Source organism: Phaseolus vulgaris, chromosome 7 (assembly GCF_051622355.1).
Source record: "Phaseolus vulgaris cultivar YP4 chromosome 7, ASM5162235v1, whole genome shotgun sequence".
Lineage (NCBI taxonomy): Eukaryota > Viridiplantae > Streptophyta > Magnoliopsida > Fabales > Fabaceae > Phaseolus > Phaseolus vulgaris.
In genome coordinates, this window is record NC_143504.1 from 4,741,985 (window position 1) to 4,762,628 (window position 20,644).

At 30.2% G+C, this 20,644-nt stretch overlaps 1 protein-coding gene across 3 annotated transcripts; it reads right to left on the minus strand.

Annotated features, from left to right (window-relative positions):
• Positions 1 to 6,416: 6,416 nt before the first annotated feature.
• On the minus strand, positions 6,417 to 13,088 carry LOC137829715 (polyadenylation and cleavage factor homolog 4). 3 transcript variants are annotated; one of them, XR_016523044.1, is made up of 8 exons: positions 12,381 to 13,050; positions 11,463 to 11,564; positions 11,115 to 11,369; positions 9,404 to 10,126; positions 7,980 to 8,491; positions 7,622 to 7,900; positions 6,971 to 7,519; positions 6,417 to 6,662 (listed from the first exon to the last, which is right to left on the minus strand). XR_016523044.1 is itself a non-coding variant. In XM_068636599.2 (7 exons), exons 1-7 carry the CDS (start codon positions 12,729 to 12,731, stop codon positions 6,618 to 6,620), a joined length of 2,895 nt encoding a protein of 964 aa, XP_068492700.1. In that variant the 5' UTR covers positions 12,732 to 13,088; the 3' UTR covers positions 6,417 to 6,617. The 3 variants fall into 3 exon arrangements, 2 of the variants coding, with proteins under 2 accessions (XP_068492700.1, XP_090160575.1); XM_068636599.2 differs by having other exon boundaries at positions 7,622 to 8,491; positions 12,381 to 13,088; XM_090304449.1 differs by having other exon boundaries at positions 7,622 to 8,491; positions 12,333 to 12,870.
• Positions 13,089 to 20,644: the final 7,556 nt, after the last annotated feature.

Sequence of the window (20,644 nt, forward strand, 5' to 3'; positions counted from 1 at the left end):
TCATAAAAAATTATAAAAACAAACTAGATGGAAACATATTATACCAATAAAATGATTTTTCATAACCAAGAGAAGAAGAAATCCAAGAAAGGGCGAAATGTGCCGAGAGAAGAAGAAACACAAGAAATGAAAATGCTTGAGAGAAGCGAAAAAGGCAACGAAATAAAGGCGGAATAGAAGACAAAAAGTAAATGAGAGGAGAGAATGAGAGAAACCAAAATAAAAGAAAGAGAAAAGTGTAAATGAGAGGAAAGAGAGTAAATGTGGATGATAATAAAATGAGAGTTTTGTGACACGTGTAAATTGTACCGTGTGCCACTTGTCACTTCCAAAATGAGTTTAAAATTGTTATTTTGAGTTAAAATTTGAAATATTTTCTTTTTGAATTCTTTTTAGAACTTACCCTGAAAGTACCTTATATTTTTATTATAGATTTGTGTTCTTGTATTCTACAATTTAAAAATTACACTTATCTTTGTATTCGTATTTAGTGTTTGTGTCTGAATCTATGTTATGTAATCGAAAAGACAACTCGTACTTATGATTTGATAGTAATACACTTTTTTTAGATATACTGTTAGAGAGATATCACAAAAAAAACTTACAGAGTCGAGTTGATCGCTCCTTCTCCCCACAAGTCAAGTATTTCTGAATCTCTCTATTTAACTTGTTGGGGGAATACTAGATTTCAATCCAAAATATGTTTATCTTTCTACTCTCTTTTTCTATCATATATTTCTTTAACCACCTAATCTTTTAAATCTTGAAAGTTAATGATTTTTTATCTTTTATTATATGAAATATGAGAATAATGTTAAAATCTATCATATATTTCTTTAACTACCTAATCTTTTAAATCTTGAAAGTTAATGATTTTTTATCTTTTATGATATGAAATATGAGAATAATGTTAAAATGTATCATATATTTATTTAACCACCTAATCTTTTAAATTTTGAAAATTAATGATTTTTTTATCTTTTATGATATGAAATATGAGAACAATTAATGTTAAAATCTATCATATATTTCTTTAACCGCCTAATCTTTTAAATCTTGAAAGTTAATGATTTTTTATCTTTTATGATATGAAATATGAGAATAATGTTAAAATCTATCATATATTTATTTAACCACCTAATCTTTTAAATTTTGAAAATTAATTATTTTTTTATCTTTTATGATATGAAATATGAGAACAATTAATGTTAAAATCTATCATATATTTCTTTAACCGCCTAATCTTTTAAATCTTGAAAGTTAATGATTTTTTATCTTTTATGATATGAAATATGAGAATAATGTTAAAATCTATCATATATTTATTTAACCACCTAATCTTTTAAATTTTGAAAATTAATTATTTTTTATCTTTTATGATATGAAATATGAGAACAATTAATGTTAAAATCTATCATATATTTCTTTAACCGCCTAATCTTTTAAATCTTGAAAGTTATTGATTTTTTATATTTTATGATATGAAATATGAGAATAATGTTAAATCTATCATATATTTATTTAACCACCTAATCTTTTAAATTTTAAAAATTAATTATTTTTTATCTTTTATGATATGAAATATGAGAACAATTAATGTTAAAATCTATCATATATTTCTTTAACCGCCTAATCTTTTAAATCTTGAAAGTTATTGATTTTTTATATTTTATGATATGAAATATGAGAATAATGTTAAATCTATCATATATTTATTTAACCACCTAATCTTTTAAATTTTAAAAATTAATTATTTTTTATCTTTTATGATATGAAATATGAGAACAATTAATGTTAAAATCTATCATATATTTCTTTAACCACCTAATCTTTTAAATTTTGAAAATTAATTATTTTTTTTATCTTTTATGATATGAAATATGAGAACAATGTTAAAATTAATGATTAATCTTTTAACAATTAAAATTGACTTTGTTGGGATTTCGAAATTATTTTATCTTTTTCAAAAATTCTTTTAAATTATTTTTAATCTCTTTATTCATTTAAAATATTGCAATTTCTTCTATTAATGTTTTAAAAAACTAATTTTTATTTTTTTAAGTATTATTAAAAAAAATAAAAATACAAAAAAATATATGGGGGACTAGACCAAAACTCATATGTTTACAAAAAAATATACATAGTTAAATTATATTTATTATAAAAATTATAAAAACAGACTAGATGGAAACCTATTATACCAATAAAATAATTTTTTATAACCCAGAGAAGAATAAATCCAACAAATGACGAAATGTGACCAGAGAAGAAGAAACCCAATAAATGAAAATGCTTAAGAGAAACAGAAAGACAACGAAATAAAGGACAATAGAAGAGAGAAAGTAAATGAGAGGAGAGAATGAGAGAAACCAAAATAAAAGAAAGAGAAAAGCTTAAATGAGAGAAAAGAGAGTAAATGTGGATGATAAGAAAATGAGAGTTTTCTGACATGTGTAAGTTCTACCGCGTGCCACTTGTTACTCCCATAATGAGTTTGAGATTGTTATTTTGAGTTAAAATTTAAAATATTTTCTTTTTGAATTTTTTTTAAAACTTATCCTGAAAGTACCTTTTATTTATATTATAGATCACTACAATAAAATCATGAAATAGAAACCAATTTTTAGAGACCAAAATAATTAGTTACAATAGAGACCATTTTAGAAACTAAAAAAAATAGTTTCTAAATTAGTTTCTATTATTGTTAAATAGTTTCTAAATTGGTATCTAATTAGCAACTAAGGTTTTAACTACCAATTATTTAGTTTCTAAATTTGGTAGCAAAAACCTTGGTGGCTAATTAGATACCAATTTAGAAACTATTTAACAATAATATAAACTAATTTAGAAACCAAATTTCTTTTTAGTTTATAAAATGGTCTCTAATTTAGTTACTATTGCAACTAATTATTTTGGTTTCTACAAATTAGTTTCTATTTCATTATTTTCTTGTAGTGGATTGATATAGATTTTTGTTCTTGTGTCCTACGTTTTAGAGATTACACATATCTTCGTATTCTTATTTAGTGTATGTGTCAGTATCTATGTTATATAACGAAAATACAACTCGGTACCTATGATTTGATAGTAATACACTTTTTTTTAGATATACTATTTTTTTAGATATACTGTTGGTGAAAAATTATTGAAAACTATTGTAATTTTCAACAAATTTCAATAAACAATAGAGAGACATATAGAAAAAAGTATTAGAAAATGTAAATAGCATTCCTCGTTTTTCTTTATGAAAATAGTGCAATTCTATTTGGATATTATCTAAATAAAAAATAATTTTTTTTATAGAATTGGATAAACACGTTTTTAAAATCAAGAATTCGTATTTCTAAAGTACAATTTGGTTTAAACTAATTTTCCATTACTGAGATGAGCTTAGGAATATGTTTTTGTTTTTTTATTATTGAAAATTGTATTTAAGAATACAATTTTTATTTGTTTAATATTTTTTAAATAGTACTGGTAAGTATATTTTCTATTTTTTAATGGCGATTGCATGCATTTTCTTTTAGTTTTTATTTTTTGAAATTGGTTTTTTGAATTTTATATTTTTTTAAATTTTATATAAAATTGTGTATGTAAACACATTTTCATTGAATTTTTATTGTTTTTTAATGCTTTCATTAAAAAAATATTTTTTATTTTTCCAATTACATTGAATTAATATAATTATTTTAATAATAAACTACATTGTCAAAAAGATAGAATACACGCAACTTGCAAAATAAACAAAACATTAATTTAAAATTAAAAACTATATGTAAATATTTAATTTTTCGAAATAATAATAAATAGAATTTCTAAATAAATAAATAAAAACTAGTATGTTGATTAAAAAAAAACAAAAAAAAGTTTTAATAAAAAAATATAAAAATTCATGAAAACGTTCTTCGGTGCTTGATTTCATACAAAATTAAAAATAAAACATTTATAAAAAAAAAACCAATTTAACAAAAAAAATTAAAGCGTGCATGCAAACAAAATTTTAAAAGAATACAAATATTTTTAGAATCATGATTTAAAAAATATTAAATAAATAGAAATTATTCTTCTAAGCACGATTTTAATAAAAAAAACAAAAATATATTTCTAAGTACACTTTTAATATTAAAAAATTATTTCAAACTAAAGTAATGTTTAAAAATACAAGTTACGTAATACTGTAATTCTTTTAAAACTTATCTATTTTTATAATATTCAAACAAAATTGCATCATTTTCATAAAGAAAAAAAAAACTATCAGCCTTTACCTTTTTTATTTAGGGTTTAGTGGATAGTTTTCACCTTAAACTTAGAAACTGACATATACAAGTTCACCAAATTGGTTTGTTCTCTTCTATAGTTTTCATTTTAATAATTATTTCATAATTTGGGACTAAGAGTTGAACTTTCTTTCCGCACTAACTTTTTTTTAAAATATTTTTTTTTTGTAATTTATGGTTGAGCCTCTTTTTTTTTTCAAAATAACTTAATTAATCGCCGTATGTTATTGAAAATATTTGTTAACACGTTTTTCTAGACAAGAAACATTAAAAAAAATCCATATACTGTGATGTTAAACGAAATATTATCTCTCTTTTTCATAATTTTCTTTATTTTTTAAATTTAAATAAATCAATGTTTTATTTTATTTTTCATTTTGTATTGTCATTGGTAGTTCTAGTAATTATATTCTGACAGCTTAAATATAAATTGTATTAGTTGGTTTAGGAAAATACTATGAATTTACATAAATTAAAAACTTGGGTGTAAAATGAAATTTGAAAGTTCCAAAGGAATGAAAAGTTCCAAATAGTGCTTCAAAGAAGACATGTTTCAAATATTAAAAGTGTTATTCAATAAAAAAATATATTATGTGCATATAGTAATTATTTGAAATTTAAAATTCAATAATTAAGTGAAAGATAAATTAAACTATTTGGTTTGGGTTAAGATTAAATTATTTGGGTTTAGGGAATCCCAACAAATGGTAAAATTGAGTGTATAGGTTTTACTAGACACAACTAGCCTTCTGTTTATATGGTGTTGTTTGCTTAGGAGTAGAGTAGTTTTTTAGGCTTCTAAGTATTAACACCTTTTTGGGTGTTTCTTCTTATACCCTTATATTTTTCTTTCTACACCCCTACATTCTTTGAAATATCCAATTATCGTTGCAGTTTTGGATCATTCCGGAATAGGAGATGTTTTATAAACAAAATGTGTTTCTGAAATAGAAAATCTAGAAGACAAAATAATCATTCCAAAATATTTTTTTGAGACACATTTTTTGAATTCTAAAATGATAAATCCATAATTTATAAAATGTGTTCCAAAAAGTATGTTCTGAAAATATTTTAGAAATATTAATTTGGAAGTTATTTTTAAAAGGGGTAAAACAATGTTTTCCAAAAATAATGGGGTGCAGGGAGAAATTTGTTGGGAGTGCAGGAACAGAACCCACCCCCTTTTTTTAAGTGTGATTGGTTTTTTGTATGTGATTCCTTCCCAATTTGACATTAGCATTACACCCTACCTACTTTTTCCTACTTTTTGTGAATATTTCTTTCTTTCTTTCTAAAATATCCTAATAAAGTATGTCTTCCTTGTGTATTTTGAATTTCAAACATCCTTTTTATCGGTCAATATTAATAACATTAATTATCGATACCAATATTCTTTAAAAATTGAGTAAAATTCTATAAATATCACACTAATATCCGAAACCATAAAAAATAAGTGTACATGAATAAAATACAAATACAAATTTCAAACAAGGTCTAAACATAAAACAATAGAGAACAACTTTTGTCCACTAATAAAATAATTTTTATAAGTTACTATGAAGAACAGTTGTATTTTGATAATTAGGTAATAATCCGTGGCAACTAGAACTTTTGATGTCTCCATTCTTTGTTCGAACCTTTAAAAAGGGATCTTGTAATTTGATGTCAACATATTTATATGGCATTACATTATGAAAATTTCAATTAATAAGTTTCAAAAAATTAGAAAAAAAAATCTGAGATGTCAACTAGGGTAGGTGAGAGCAAAAATCGTTTATGCCTCCATTTTTATTGAACCTTGCAAAGGATCTCATGGATTAATGTCATCTCTTATACATGACATTATGAAAATTATACTTGATACATTCATAAAATTTTATTAAGAATTTGATGACAATAAGTTCTTGTTCCCTGAGAGAAAGAAACCAAAATGGATGGAATTAACTTGTGGCTAGCACAACAAATTAATTTGTGGACATTGTCAGAATATTTTTAAAGTCTTCTCTCATCCATGTCAGGAGTTTAATAAAATACAAATAGTTAGTATGCCATTCTGAGTTACCGGACAAATTGTAGAAAGTAATTATGACCAAATTAATACCATGTCGCCGCATACGCGTCATCCCAAAAATAACAATGTACTACTAACAATAGTTTTGATTTGGGGACGAAATACTTCAAGTTAATATGTAAACCTTTGGCTGCAAGAAAATATGCACCATACTAGTCCAACTATACATGTACATGACTTTGGCAGAATGGCCACGGTATTCAACTCTACTCTAACATACACTAATGGAAAATCTTAAGTTACAAAGCAAAAAATAAGGTCAAGTTTAGTCAACTCCGCCTTCGCTTCCTTTGAGTACCCTCTTCATCAGCACCCTGCGTATACAGAATAATAATAAAAAAAAAAGATATTTACTGAAGATTCCTTGAAGCATATGCAAACATGCAAATTAAATTCAAACAAGCAAGCAAGGAATATTAAATTCAAACAAAGAAACTGGTTGACAATAACACAAGAAAAAAAATCATATACAAAAGACTAATTTATTAGATAGAAAAACTTTGACCAAGTATAGATCAAATAGTTTATTTTACACTACTCATTGTGGAACTCCTGGCATAATCTTTTGAAAAAATAACAGAGGCAGATGCAGTAGACAACAATTGATATGGAAAAAAAATACCTTTTCATCCAGCCCAAGATCTTCAGATGGTGCCATATTAGATTCTGATCTGCATTTAGCATGGATTATAGGGCCTAACTGTGACCTGTCCATGCCTGCTGTTGTCCCCGTGGGAGCATAGAGGTATACAGCTCCTCTATACATCCATTCCTCCATTTCATCACTGTAAAACTCATCGAAAGGCTCTCCACATAATGCACAAGTATTCTGGTCCTCTTCTGCTGGAACAGCCAACTCTTCATCGTCTCTCTTTTCTTCTATGGTTTCTGTAGGCAAAAAACCTGGAACTGACTCAGTTCCCAATGCCTCTGCACCACTAAGCCACATCCTGTCACTCACAAACCACTTCCGAGAGGGTTTCTGCTTCCGGCTTTTAGACATCCGATTCTTAGTCACATGCCAATCCATATGACTACTGTGTTCCTCTTGGCATCTGAATCGGAGTCCACAAGTTGTGCATTGTCTTGGGAGATCACCATACAAGGCATTGATAGCAGACTCATAACGAATCTTCAGAATATCTGGATTAAACTCAGTTCCAACAGAATCCTAAAAACAAATAACAAAATTATCCCTCTGGTGGCACAATCAAGCAAAGAAAGGAAAAAACAAAAGGAAAGAAATGAAAATACTAATACTAATACTAAATACCTGAGCAGGTAGCTGGTTAGCCAATGAGATCACACCTTGAGACATAAGAGAACTAATTAAATTAGTATATCCAACAGTTGGCTGTTGGCTTGACATAAATGGACAAGCATTTGGATGAGGTATCATTTGAGATGGAACAGGAGGGCGACCTGGAGGCAAAGGTGGACGGGCTACACCCCGTAAATGCAAAGGATGATTTGCAATACTTTGGAGAGGCAAATGAAATTGCATAACAGGTAACGGATTCGACATGGCAGTACTTATAGAAGCACCATGTCCCTGCAAAGAACTCCCATGACTAAATTGTGAGTTTGACGAATCCTGAGATGGTGGGAAAAACTGCAGTTGTGGTGCTTGCCTGTGATTTTGCTGGTTGGACGAAATTAGTCCAGGAAGCTGATTAGGCAACTGATGTATCTTCAAAATACTTGCATCCTTGTTCTCAACACTGTCAAATGACTGCTCTGGCATAAATGAAGATTTATTTACATGATTCACAATAGGGTTACTAGTATGTATAGCTTCAAACTGACTCCTAACATGTTTTTGCAATGGAGTTATTGGATTTAATGCAGGTGGTCTACTGACATTCAAATTTACAGAAGGTCTTATTTCAAGAGTTGCAGGCAAAACTGATGGTCTAGGTTCTACATTAGCAACACGGCCAGAAACCATCCTTGACACTGCAGGTCGAACCCGATATGGATTTGTATCTGCATTGTGAATGTTATCAATAGGAGGAAATGAAATAGTTCTTGCTCGTCCCCTATTACTAAAGATATGTTGTGACGAGTTGGACAGATGATGAGAAGAGCCCAGACTGACATGATTTTGGAATCCAGGTACCTGTCCCAGTGGTGCTCGCCGAAACTGCAAAGAGAATGGATAAATTTTCAATTCTATCAGTCAGAGCAAGTATTGGCAAGTCCTACTTCCTTTCAAATTACACTAATTTTTTTCTTAACCAAGTATCCGTACTAAAGTTTAAAATGTTGGGTGAAAACACATAAATGGTTTTATATTACAGACAACTCTCACATGTATAGCTTCAAACTGAGTCCTAACATGTTTTTGAAAATAGTTATTGCATTTAAGGTAGGAGGTTGCGTAACATTCCGATATTCATAAGGACTTACTTCAAGAGATGAAAGCAACACTGATGGTCTAGGTTTCACATTAGAGACATTGCCAAAAACCATCCTTGACATTGCAAGTCAAACCCAATAAGTTATGCATTGTGAATGTTATCAAATGGAGGAATCGTAAGACTCCTTTCCATTAGTAAAAGATATGTTGTGACGAGTTAGATTATGAGAAAAATTCCAAGCATCATGAGGTAACTATTTTGAAATCTTAGCTATTAGGTAATGACACAAATAATTTTATATTAAATCTATAACAGAATAAAATTCATGTTAATAATGGAAAGATGAGAACCAAACTTAAACCACTAAATGAAAAACATCAACACTTCTACTAACAAAAGGCCGGTTGCTATTTACTAAATTGGCTAAATTATAAGTGGTTTACTGCTAAAAACAGTGCATTAGTGAATATCTGCAAACAAAATTAGAGGTCCCGCCCAGACAAAGGTGAGTAATTGAGGCATTTTATAGAGCCTACCCAAACAAACCTACACAGATCGTCACTACCAGCAAAATATCACAGATCACAAAACATCAATGGCGTTTGCTTGTACATCTTAATAGGGAAATGTAATATCATAAACCATACTCTCAAACAGTATATAGCAGAATTGATAAAATATAGGAGGAAACATACACCCAAAGAAGCAAATGCATCATCTGCTGCAACAGAAGAATCATCCACTGGAGGAAGCTGAGATCCACTAGACCAAACCCCCTTCCTGGAATCATGTTCTGACAAAGCTGCATTACCTGCAACAGGCCTTTCCCTGGTAAATCCAATAGTTGAAGGCAATATACTGTTATTCCTACTATGATCTGTTAAGGTTGGACTCATATCTTCCCAATCAAACTCCTCCTCTTCAGTATTCTGCCATGATGTAGGCAATACCTTGTTGTCTATACCATTTCTCTCAAGCCGTTCAACTAGCAAAGGCTTACTACTAGAAGTTTCTTGACTTTTGTCACTGCCATATGCATCGATTAAAGCTCTTGGACTTTGACGCTGATGTCCATTACTAAGGCTGTACGTGATAGAAGTCGGAAATCGATTACGACCATCACCAGCATACTGCTTTCGCTGCCATTCACTCAACTCCATATCTCTACCTAATACCTTGCCTACTCCATAATCAACAGAAGGATGAGGAGAGTCTCTCTCAATTAATCTGTTAGCAGAACTGTCAGCTGCATAATCATCCATGGGTCCAGACAAAGGCCTATCAAGTCCACTTCTTGAGGGAGAAGAGGGTATTCCCAGCCTGCTACTGCCTGATAAAATTTGGTGTGTCTTACTAGCTACAATGCCAAAGTTTGTATTATTGGCATTTCCTGATGAATCCAACTTTTCAGCACCAACCTGTGAGGATAAAATAAATACTACGTCACATGCCACTCATTATATCTGCTTGCAAGAAAAATTTGTCAAATAATTTATCTATTCAATGGTAAATATTCAGAAGAAATCTCTAATCCTACAATAAATGGATAAAATACTTAATTCTTTCTCCACCACACAAAATATAAGAGAAGTTATATGACTAGAGAAGGAAAGGAATAACTAATAACACTGACCATGGTGACAAAATTTCCACATAATAAAAGAAGAGAGAAATCACAGAAAAACAGATAAAATATGTATTTCTGACATGTTGCCAGCAAAATTATTCAATAAACAAAAAGTTGTTGTCATTCACAACATGCAAACTGCTGGAGGGCTTCAAAGAGAAAAAAGGCACAAGTATTTGGTTGTCATCCAGGTTTTTCTCCTTTGGTTCCAAGGAAAGGAGTATAACACATGATAATTAGAGATAGGAAATTCAGTAAATCAAAACTTTGAAATACATAAATAAATAGAGTCTTGCAGTGCTAGGACTTGGTGTTCATTTGTTTTAATGTTAGGTCAAATTGATTTATATAGTTTGATTTTGAAATATCCAATATTATTCAGAGGAGTACACAAATTCATCTTAACCATGGATTTTCAATTAGAACGTGTCTGACTGTAAAATTGATTTTAGATGGTCAACATACAGGCCACTAATCATAATTCATAAAAGCTTAGATGAAAAGAGGAAGCAAAGGGTAAGCAAACAGGACATGCAAAAAAAAATCCAAAAGATTACCAACATGCAGGAAAGGAATGATAGATAAGCAGATATCCTACAATAGGAGATACGATAAGATATTTGCAGCAAAAATTACATCTGGATACAGTTATGTTTAAACAATTAACAATTCTAAATCCTAATAGTGAAATACACACTCTTAGGGTATCCACCAATAAACCTTCAGCCTTGTTCCTGTACAGTTTGTATGGAAGACAGAGTTGTCACAAAATAGCTTACACTATCCACAGTTGAGTGCTCCAACTGGCGCAGGTATTTCGGATTAACATGTATGCCATGACTAGGCCGAGGAGATTCAGAAGCCCTTGCAGAATTCAGGGTGGATGATTGGGTGTTAACTGCTAGAGAAAATTGCAATTCAACTTCAATCTTGCGTAGGACAGAAGGTGGGAAAACTTTTGACCAGGTCCCAAAAAGATGCCGCATAGCAGGATGCAAACTAGGCTGAACCTGCCTGTATGCCTCACAAAAAACCTGGGAAGACAAAAGAAACAGAAGTTTCAATACCAAAGAACAAAGTGTTATCAATTATAAACTAAAACAATAATGCAATTCTAGTTCACATACTTCTGGCAGACGTAAAGAGAAGTATTTAATGTATTCCTGCCCAAAATTCTTCACAATACTGTCCAACAAATAGAGTGAGGGAAGCTTTTGATCTGCTGGCACCTGAAAAGAATATCTCCAAAAAATTGAATTCTCATGTGAACAGTGGCATAGTCAGATATACAATTCAACGAGAATCTAATTCTAGTAAGTAGAAAAACTAATATTCTATGAAATTGGTCATTAAGAAAGTTCTTGTTCTCTTTAGATATTGTATTATTTGCATAAAATTATCTCAATTTGATCTATACTATTTAAAAAATTACAGAACGTTTTCCTGCGTACTCAAATACCCCGTTCATTCATCAACTTTCTCTCTTTTAAGCAGAAACCACTTCGTTCCAGCAAAACTGAAATAGCAAATTCCCTTTAATGGCCATCCTGATTCTTTCCAGAGTAAGTAGTTTTCATATTTAAAATTTCAATTCGTAAGCCCTTAGACTTTACTGAAATCGAAGAAAACCTCAAACACGTTGCACTCAATCTTCACAATGCGTGAGGAACTCCCCATGTTTGTTCAGATTGTTCTATTTCCTATTCTTTAAAATACCAGTACCAACTAATTATTTTTTTTCTGTACGCTTTGATGTAAGGTCGAAAACACCGGTGAATTCTGAATTGAATGAGTATAACCCAATTGTTATGTGCTTCTATAAGTGATGATCATTTTTTAGAAAAATGCAAGAGAAAAAACATAAAAAAAAAATGCATAACTGAAATATAAGAAAAAAAAGCAAGAATTGGAACCCCAATAGTGACATTAAAAAAATGAAACAACAAGAGAGGGATAATTTTGACCCGAACTATTAAAACGATTCCATGACATTTTACAAATTTGGAGGGGCAGAAGAAGAAGTTTCGTCGGCAACGGAGACGGACCTCGAGAATCCGAGCGCAAATTGCGTCAGCGATGCCTTTGGCGTGCTCCCTCTGCTGTTCGGCTATGATTGTGAGATCGGTGATGATAGGCTTCAAATTACAGGTGAGTTCCGACAAAAGGAGGTCGTAAATCTGGACGATTTCTTCGGTGGCCGGGGGCGGAACGGGGACCCCTGCGACAAGTTTAAGTTCGTCATCACGCTGCTTGAGGAGTGCCTTGAAGCGCCCAACGAGAATCGACGGAGGAGGTTTCTGCGCAGCGATTGCGATCTCATTGCTCATGGGTTTTGAAGCGAACGAAGCCGCTGGTCTAGGGTTTTCGGGAGGGAGAATCAGATTTTGGGAGAACATAAAGAAATACGATTTGATTTGGGAGTCACAGATAGAGGAGGAAGGAGAGGCTAGGGTTAGGGTTTGGGAGGATGCGTCGCCGTTTCAACCGTTTCAATACAACGGTGTGGTAAGCGGCGCCACAGAAAGGGGAATTGAAACTGAAGACGGAAAATGAAAAGGAAAGGGAGTTCTAATCGGACGGTGTGGAATCGGCTATTGGAAATGGAAAGTTATGATTTGAAACCCTTTTGCTGGTTATGTAGGCGTGTTTGGGAACTGAACTCTGAAGCCCAAGAGTTGCACTCCTTTCATTCCTGCCACCCAATAGAATATCGCTTCCATTTTAGTATTATTTTCTTGTCTGGAATAAACTTTTTTTTCCATTTCCAGTAATACTACTAATCAACAACAATTTTGACCAACAGTGTATTTTTTATTTTTTTTATTTTTTTTATTTCAATTGTGATATTCACAAAAGTGTATTTTTTTTATTTTATAATCTCTTGCCATGTTTATGTCGAGTAGTTATTAGTATTATTTGGAGCTACTTTTTTTACATATAATAGTTTATGGGTTATAGTGAAAATTCAGGTGTATATATATTATAAACACTCCAAAAACTACTAATATTATTTTACATCTAAGTAAAGGATTTGTGTTAATGTTCAATAATACAAAAATAAATTGTAATCATAACATAATATTTATTTATATATATATATATATATATATATTGAAGAAATAACATAAAATAGGTTCACAGTACCTTCTAAACACAATTTTAGGATTTTTATCTACATTTATTTATTCATGTAAAACATTTATAATTGATTATCACATAAACAACAAGTCACTAAAAGAAATTATGATAATACCATAAATCTATGATAAATTATGTAAATAAGACAATTCATGACATTTTCCACTTATTCCATCGTCATCTCATCATAAATGTGTTTACATTGTTGTAGGTGAGATTAATTGTCGTGTGACGGAGGCAAGATGGACCAAGTCACTATAATCATGGCATATGAACGGTTACGAACTTAAGTAATAAGAGTTGTGTTCGAACTATCAGCTATAATTTTTGACCTAGTGATAAGCATTTGATCCAACACACATGCATGTATTCAAATCACACATGAATTCAAATATCAAGGATATTCTCTAAGGAATAGTACCTTACGTCTTTTAAAAGACATGCCAATTCCTATCAAAGATTAACATTTATCATTTAAGCACACTTGAACTTCATGAGTTCAACGTAAGTTTAAGGCCTCCAGTATCCAGAAGTCAACCCTTGTTGAGTTTCTCACCACCTAATGTTTTAATCTGTATGACTTAGATTATCAATAAAGTCAGTAATCTCTTTATAGATTCCAATACTTAATACACCATATCAAACTACAATTCATAAATCATCTCATATTCATGACTTCAATTCATATGTCAAATTACAACCACATCTCACTTCATAAGATCATTCCACCTGGAATACAACAATTGAAATTATCTTACTTTAAAACTTAAAACAAAAATGAAGACTTTAATTAAAGAGATAAAAAAAAAACATTAGTTTAACAAGTTAATCAATAACTTCATACTAACATGCAATAGACGAACTTCATACTCAACATGCATCTAAGGGGCATAAGACTTATATGTCCACTGAACTTGGGTGGGTTGTGTCTCATGAACTCCGTCAGTCCCATCTGCTCCTGAGACTGACTCACATAGGAAATGGTTGCAGTTGATCTAGTAGTCTCCCAATGATACATTGTTGCCTGATGATTCTGAATCATTGTCATATTTTGTTGTTGGGTAGCATTAGCCATCATCTTTATGACTCTGGCAATCTGGTTCATCTCAAAAGAAGGTCGGGGAGGGGTAGGAGGTCCAGGAGTCATTCTATAATACACAAAAGGAAAGATTTAGGATAAGTTTTTAGAATTTTATTTTATTTTAAAAAATGTAGTTTTACTAACCAACAAACTAAAGCACACACAAATAACCCCATAACCCTTAGGTCTCCTAAGGTTTGAACAACTATGATACCATAATGTAACATCCCTAATTTTACCCATATTTAATAAAATAAAGTGAAACAAGCAATATCTAATTAACATATGAATATATACAACTATCTCATAATTGTATCTTATTAAAGGAAAAGAAAGAATAGACTAAATCTCTTGTGTATATTGAACACATAGGGCTATGTTTATATAGGAAAAGAAACATACGGGCTAAGTCCATTACATAAATAAAAATATCTAATAATATATATAATATCTATAATATCTTATAATATCTAACACTCCCCCTCAATTTGGTGCATATAGATCATATGTACCCAGCTTGTTACAAATGTAATCAATCTTAGGCCCTCGTAAGGGTTTAGTAAAAATACCTGCTAATTGATTAGTTGAATTAACGAACTCAGTCTTGATATCTTCCGATATAATATTTTCTCAAATGAAATGACAATCAATCTTAATATGTTTGGTCCTTTCATGAAAAACTGGATTTGAACTAATATGAAGAGTAACATGATTATCACATATAAGTGTCATTTGAGTGACCTCTCCAAATTGGAATTCTTTAAGTAATTGTTTAAGCCAAATAAGCTCATAAGTAGTCGAGGCCATAACTCTATATTCTGCTTATGCACGAGATCTTGCCACAACACTTTATTTCTTGCTCTTCCAAGAGATAAAGTTATTGCCAATGGAGACACGATAACTAAAAGTTAATCTTCTATTAGATGGAGATCCTGTCCAATCAGCATCTGAATAACAAATGACTTTAATATGATTATTATGACTAAATAACAAACATTTTCTAGGAGAGCCTTTAATGTACTTCAGTATACGAGTGATTGCATTCCAATGATCTTCACATGGAGAATTAAGAAATTGACTCACCACACTAACTGCAAAGGAAATATCAGGACGAGTAACAGTGAGATAGTTCAATTTTTCAACTAATCTCATATACTTCTCAAGATCTGAAAGAGGATCCCCTAATTGGGTAGAAGTTTGACATTGGGATCCATGGGAATATCAACAGATTTTGAATTCATCAACCCAATTTCCTCCAAAATATCCAATGCATATTTTCTTTGAGAGATAACAATGTCAATATTGGATTATGCTACCTCAATCCCCAAGAAATATTTGAGTTTGCCAAGATCTTTGGTCTCAAAGTGTTGTTGACAAAGGTGTTGTTTTACTTGTGAGATGTCATCGTGATCACTGTCTGTAAGAACAATGTCATCAACATATACTACAAGAAAGATACACCCAACACTCGAGTGACGATAAAAAACTGAATGATCTGCTTCACTGCGAGTCATACCAAACTGTTGAACAACATTGCTAAATTTTCCAAACCAAACCCTAGGAGATTGCTTTAGACAATATAAGGATTTGCGAAGACAACATACTAATCCATAAGACTCTCATTGAGCAACAAAATCGGGAGGTTGCTCCATATAAATTTCTTCCTGCAAATACCCATTAAGAAATGCATTTTTGACATCCAGTTGATAAAGAGACCATTGTTGAAGAGCAACCATGGCTATGAATAAATAAACAAAAGCCATCTTTGCCACTGGAGAAAAAGTATCATCATAGTCTAAACCAAAAATTTGGGTATAACCCTTAGCCACAAGACGAGCTTTGAAACGATCAATAGTACCATTAAGACCAACTTTGATAGCAAAAATTCACCTACAACCAACAACAAATTTCCTAGATGGTAAAGGAACAAGTTCCCAAGTTCCATTATTTTGAAGCGCATTCTTTTCATCAGGCATGGTCTGACGCCAACCAAAATGAGTTAAGGCATCACCTACAAATTTTATTTAAAACATTTTATTTTATAAAAAATAAAATAAATTATTTTCTTATATTTAAACGAATGCTTTTTATAACTATTTTATCATTTCCTTTTTAGCATTATATATATAAACTGATATTTTGAATTTAAACAAAATTAATTATATTAAAAATATTTTTTATAAATTTATTTAAACAAAAATAATATAATTATCATCCACTAATATAATAATAGTGGATTATATATAATTATTTTTTAAGATAATTTAATTTCCACACACTGTTACGAGATAAATAAAACACAATTCAACACATATCTTAAAATGATTTTTTCCGAAATGTTTTGTAAAATCTAACTTTTTAAAGAACATATGACTTTGTCACTTTTGAATAAAAAGATGTCTACAATAATTAAGTTAAATGTTGTATAAATTGAAAAAAAAACTCAGGACCATCTACTTACATATAAAAATAATAATAGTTTTATATAAAATGATTTAATAATATTTTTAAAGTTAGTTTGTATAATTAAAAAAATGAATGCATGATTTTATGATAAACTGAAAAAAAAATTATTTTGCTTAAATTTTATATTATTTTTAGTTTTTGGTTATTCAAATTTATCTTGCTTTTTTTCTTTGAATTATTAAGAACTTTGAGAATAAAAAATATCAAAGACAAAGAACTCCATAACTATAATAATCTCCTTACTTTACAAAAGTTTGGTTACAAAGACGATGATTTTTAAAATTTTATTTATTGTTAAATTAAGAATGCAACTTGTAGGTCAAATGCTCAACTCTATGTTACTACTAGACTATTTAGTCTCCTGGTCTATCTTACACCACATTTTATGAGGGGATTAGTAACGTTACAGGATAATTATTATACCATAATGATGTGAAAATCGCAAGAAAGAGATAATTTTTTGGGTTTGGGTCATTGTATATTACAAGCCCAAATTTACGGTTATAAATAAATAAATCTCTCTGGTAATGAATATAGTATTCAAAACTTTATTAATTGATCTTAAGTTAACTTAAACTTAGAGGTTAAGATTTAGAGTTTAGTCTAAACATCATGTAACTCTGCGGAAAAAATCGAGAAAATGATATGTCGAAGATTGAGAAAACGTTGCACAAGTAACTGAGAATCGAAAACTTGAAATTGTGACATTATGGAAAATTCTTCCCTTAGAAAGAAGATAAGTTAATTATTTTGTTAGAGATCTTCATCTTATTCTAATTAGAGATGTTTGAATCTTTTCCTCCAAGCTCTAAGAAGAATGAGATGAATAAAAGACATTGTGTTCAATCCAGACACCGTCTACCCAAGGTTGTCTGCTTTAAATTTCAGAAAAGGAGCAGACTCAAAAAACTATTATTTTAGTTGCACACTGCCGGGATCATTTTACACTAACCATTAGATTTGTTATTATAAAATTTAATAATAAGACGAGTTATCTATAATCTTGATAGTAGGTTTTATTAATTATAATTTATATTTTTCAAATTATTGAGGCTGAGGAGCTTCTAAGGCACTAGCTTACAAACTAGGATGACATCGAAGTTGAAACAATGTGTCACAGGTTATGAAGGACTAATACTTCCATTTGATTCACATATAAACTAAAGATGAAATTTCTTTTTAACTGCATTATTGCAAAAAAGAATGAGATTGAAAAGTGTTAAACAATAGAAAGTGATTTAGAATGATAATAATTCATAATTTCTTATTTATATAAATGTGTTTTTAATTTGAATTTGCATAATCACATAACATATGTATAAAATTTTATACATTTTCACATATTGATTAATCTTATCACTATAAGCATCATATTTGTGTATCATAGCACACGTGTTAATGTTAGTATGCTGAAGGGGAGCAGGATGTAAAGTAGAGACATTTAGGTTGATTCACTTAGAATAAAGGAATTTATTGTGGTCAGAATTGATGTTGAGTTAAAACCAACTTTTTAGCTATTGTATAAAAAGAACTCAACTTGTTTTCAGTGATTTTTTCACTGATTTTATTCTCTACATATCGGTATTAAACGAGTCACTTATTCGACTTCGTGATCGGGCGGCTACATCAAAACACATTTAAGACACTTAATATAAGAATTTTTTACGGATCATGATAATGTCCCACCTAATCCGGGTGACATCCCCAATAAATCAGTTAAACACTGATTTAGTAAAAGATATTGAAGATATTCTCCAAATACAAACTATACAGATATACCAATATATCTTTCTATAAATCAGGAATCATGCTATAAATAAGTTAACAACTGATATTTGATAGATTCGGCTCATCACAACAAAGACTCATGACTAAAACTATAAATAAACCTTCTACAGAGGTTTAAGATACGTTTTAATCAATTTTCACTATACACTTTTTACATAGAGTACTTACTTGATCGTCGGAATACCTTTTCCACATCAACCGACGCCAACAATTAAAGAAGGAGACTTAAAATAAGGAACGATGAGATCACCGACACATCAACAATTCTATAATTATTTCCATTTACTATCTAGGTTCACACTTTGTTTATAAAGAGGTAAAAAACATTCAAATATAAATCTCATCAAATCAAAATATTTTTTTATTACCAGTTTTGCAAACACGTCCAAACACATGCACTTAGACATTTGTAATGTCCTATTTTTGGTCAAACACAAAAAAAAGAGCACCTTGGAATTTGTGGCATATTGTATTACTACGATGGTGTATGGGGATGACAAAGATTGGATAGACAATTTACCTGATGAAATCATTCAATACATTGAGTTTATTTCCAACAAAAGATACTGTTAGAACAAGTGTAGTGTCTAGAAGGTGGCATTCCCACTGGATGTTTGTCACCAATCTGAACTTGTCAAAATTTGCACCAGATATAACAGAAGAGGTAACTACTCATGGATTTTGTGGACAGAGTTGTTGCGATCCGTTAAACCATTGTCTCTTTGCCTATTTACATATCATAACTTTTATAATGGCAGAAAGTTTTCAATTCACTTTACCAATTTGAAGTTGTTGACTTTTCAGTATGTTGTTTTTCCGGTTTTGAGTACACCCAGCAACTATTTTCTAGAGGAGCTAACTTTGAAATGCTGCTTCTGGTTGAGTTATTTCTGTTACCAAAGCTCTTTCCATGCCGAAGAAAATAAAATTATGTAGATTTTTTATTAAGACATTTCATAATATATAACAGGTGCAAACTTTATCTTCTAAACTGATTTTATAAGATTGAGTTAAATAGAATTAAAGTTCACATGTCATTTAAAATTTATCTTAAAGTTCAGATCATACGAGAGTTGAGAATATCGTGAAAGAACGTGAAAGATCTAAGTATTATTATTTATAACAGTATCCACGTTTACACTTTCTATCTCTACTTGTATATATTATAATAATTATTATTATCATTATTATTATTTAATATTTACTTTTCTTCTTATAAATGTATTTATCTTTTATATTTTTTTTTAAATTACATTATTTTAATAGAAATGCCAAGACACATGTTTTCGCGTACATGTTTACGTTAACAATAATAATAATAATAAATAAACTTATTGAGTTTTCTTAGTGAAAATAACTTATTTTTATTTTACATGAGAAAGGAGATACATATTGGGAAAAAAAAATGTGACAAGAACGAGGCAATTAAGGACGTGAAAAAAATGGGTGTGAAGTGATAATTATTTATTAGATGTAGGAAGTTATGATATTCAATGTGTACATTAGTAGAGAAGACATCTAATATCCAGTCCAAAATTTATTGGGTGCACCAAATTGGTGTAAGGCAGAGACTTTTAGGTACAACCTACTTCCTTAATGGGAGATGATAATCGCCATGTTATGTGATATGACTCTACTAATCCCACAATTATAACAAATTCCACATGTAAAATGAAAAAAATCTATGCATGCATGGGAAAAAAGGACAAACCCATTTTAATCTGATACTGAAATACCAGCAACCATTTTCCTTACCGTTGCAATGTCTTCCTCGGTGTCGGTGTGATGTCCATAGCTTCTAACGTATGCTTGAAGAAACAGTAAAGCACCCTGTAC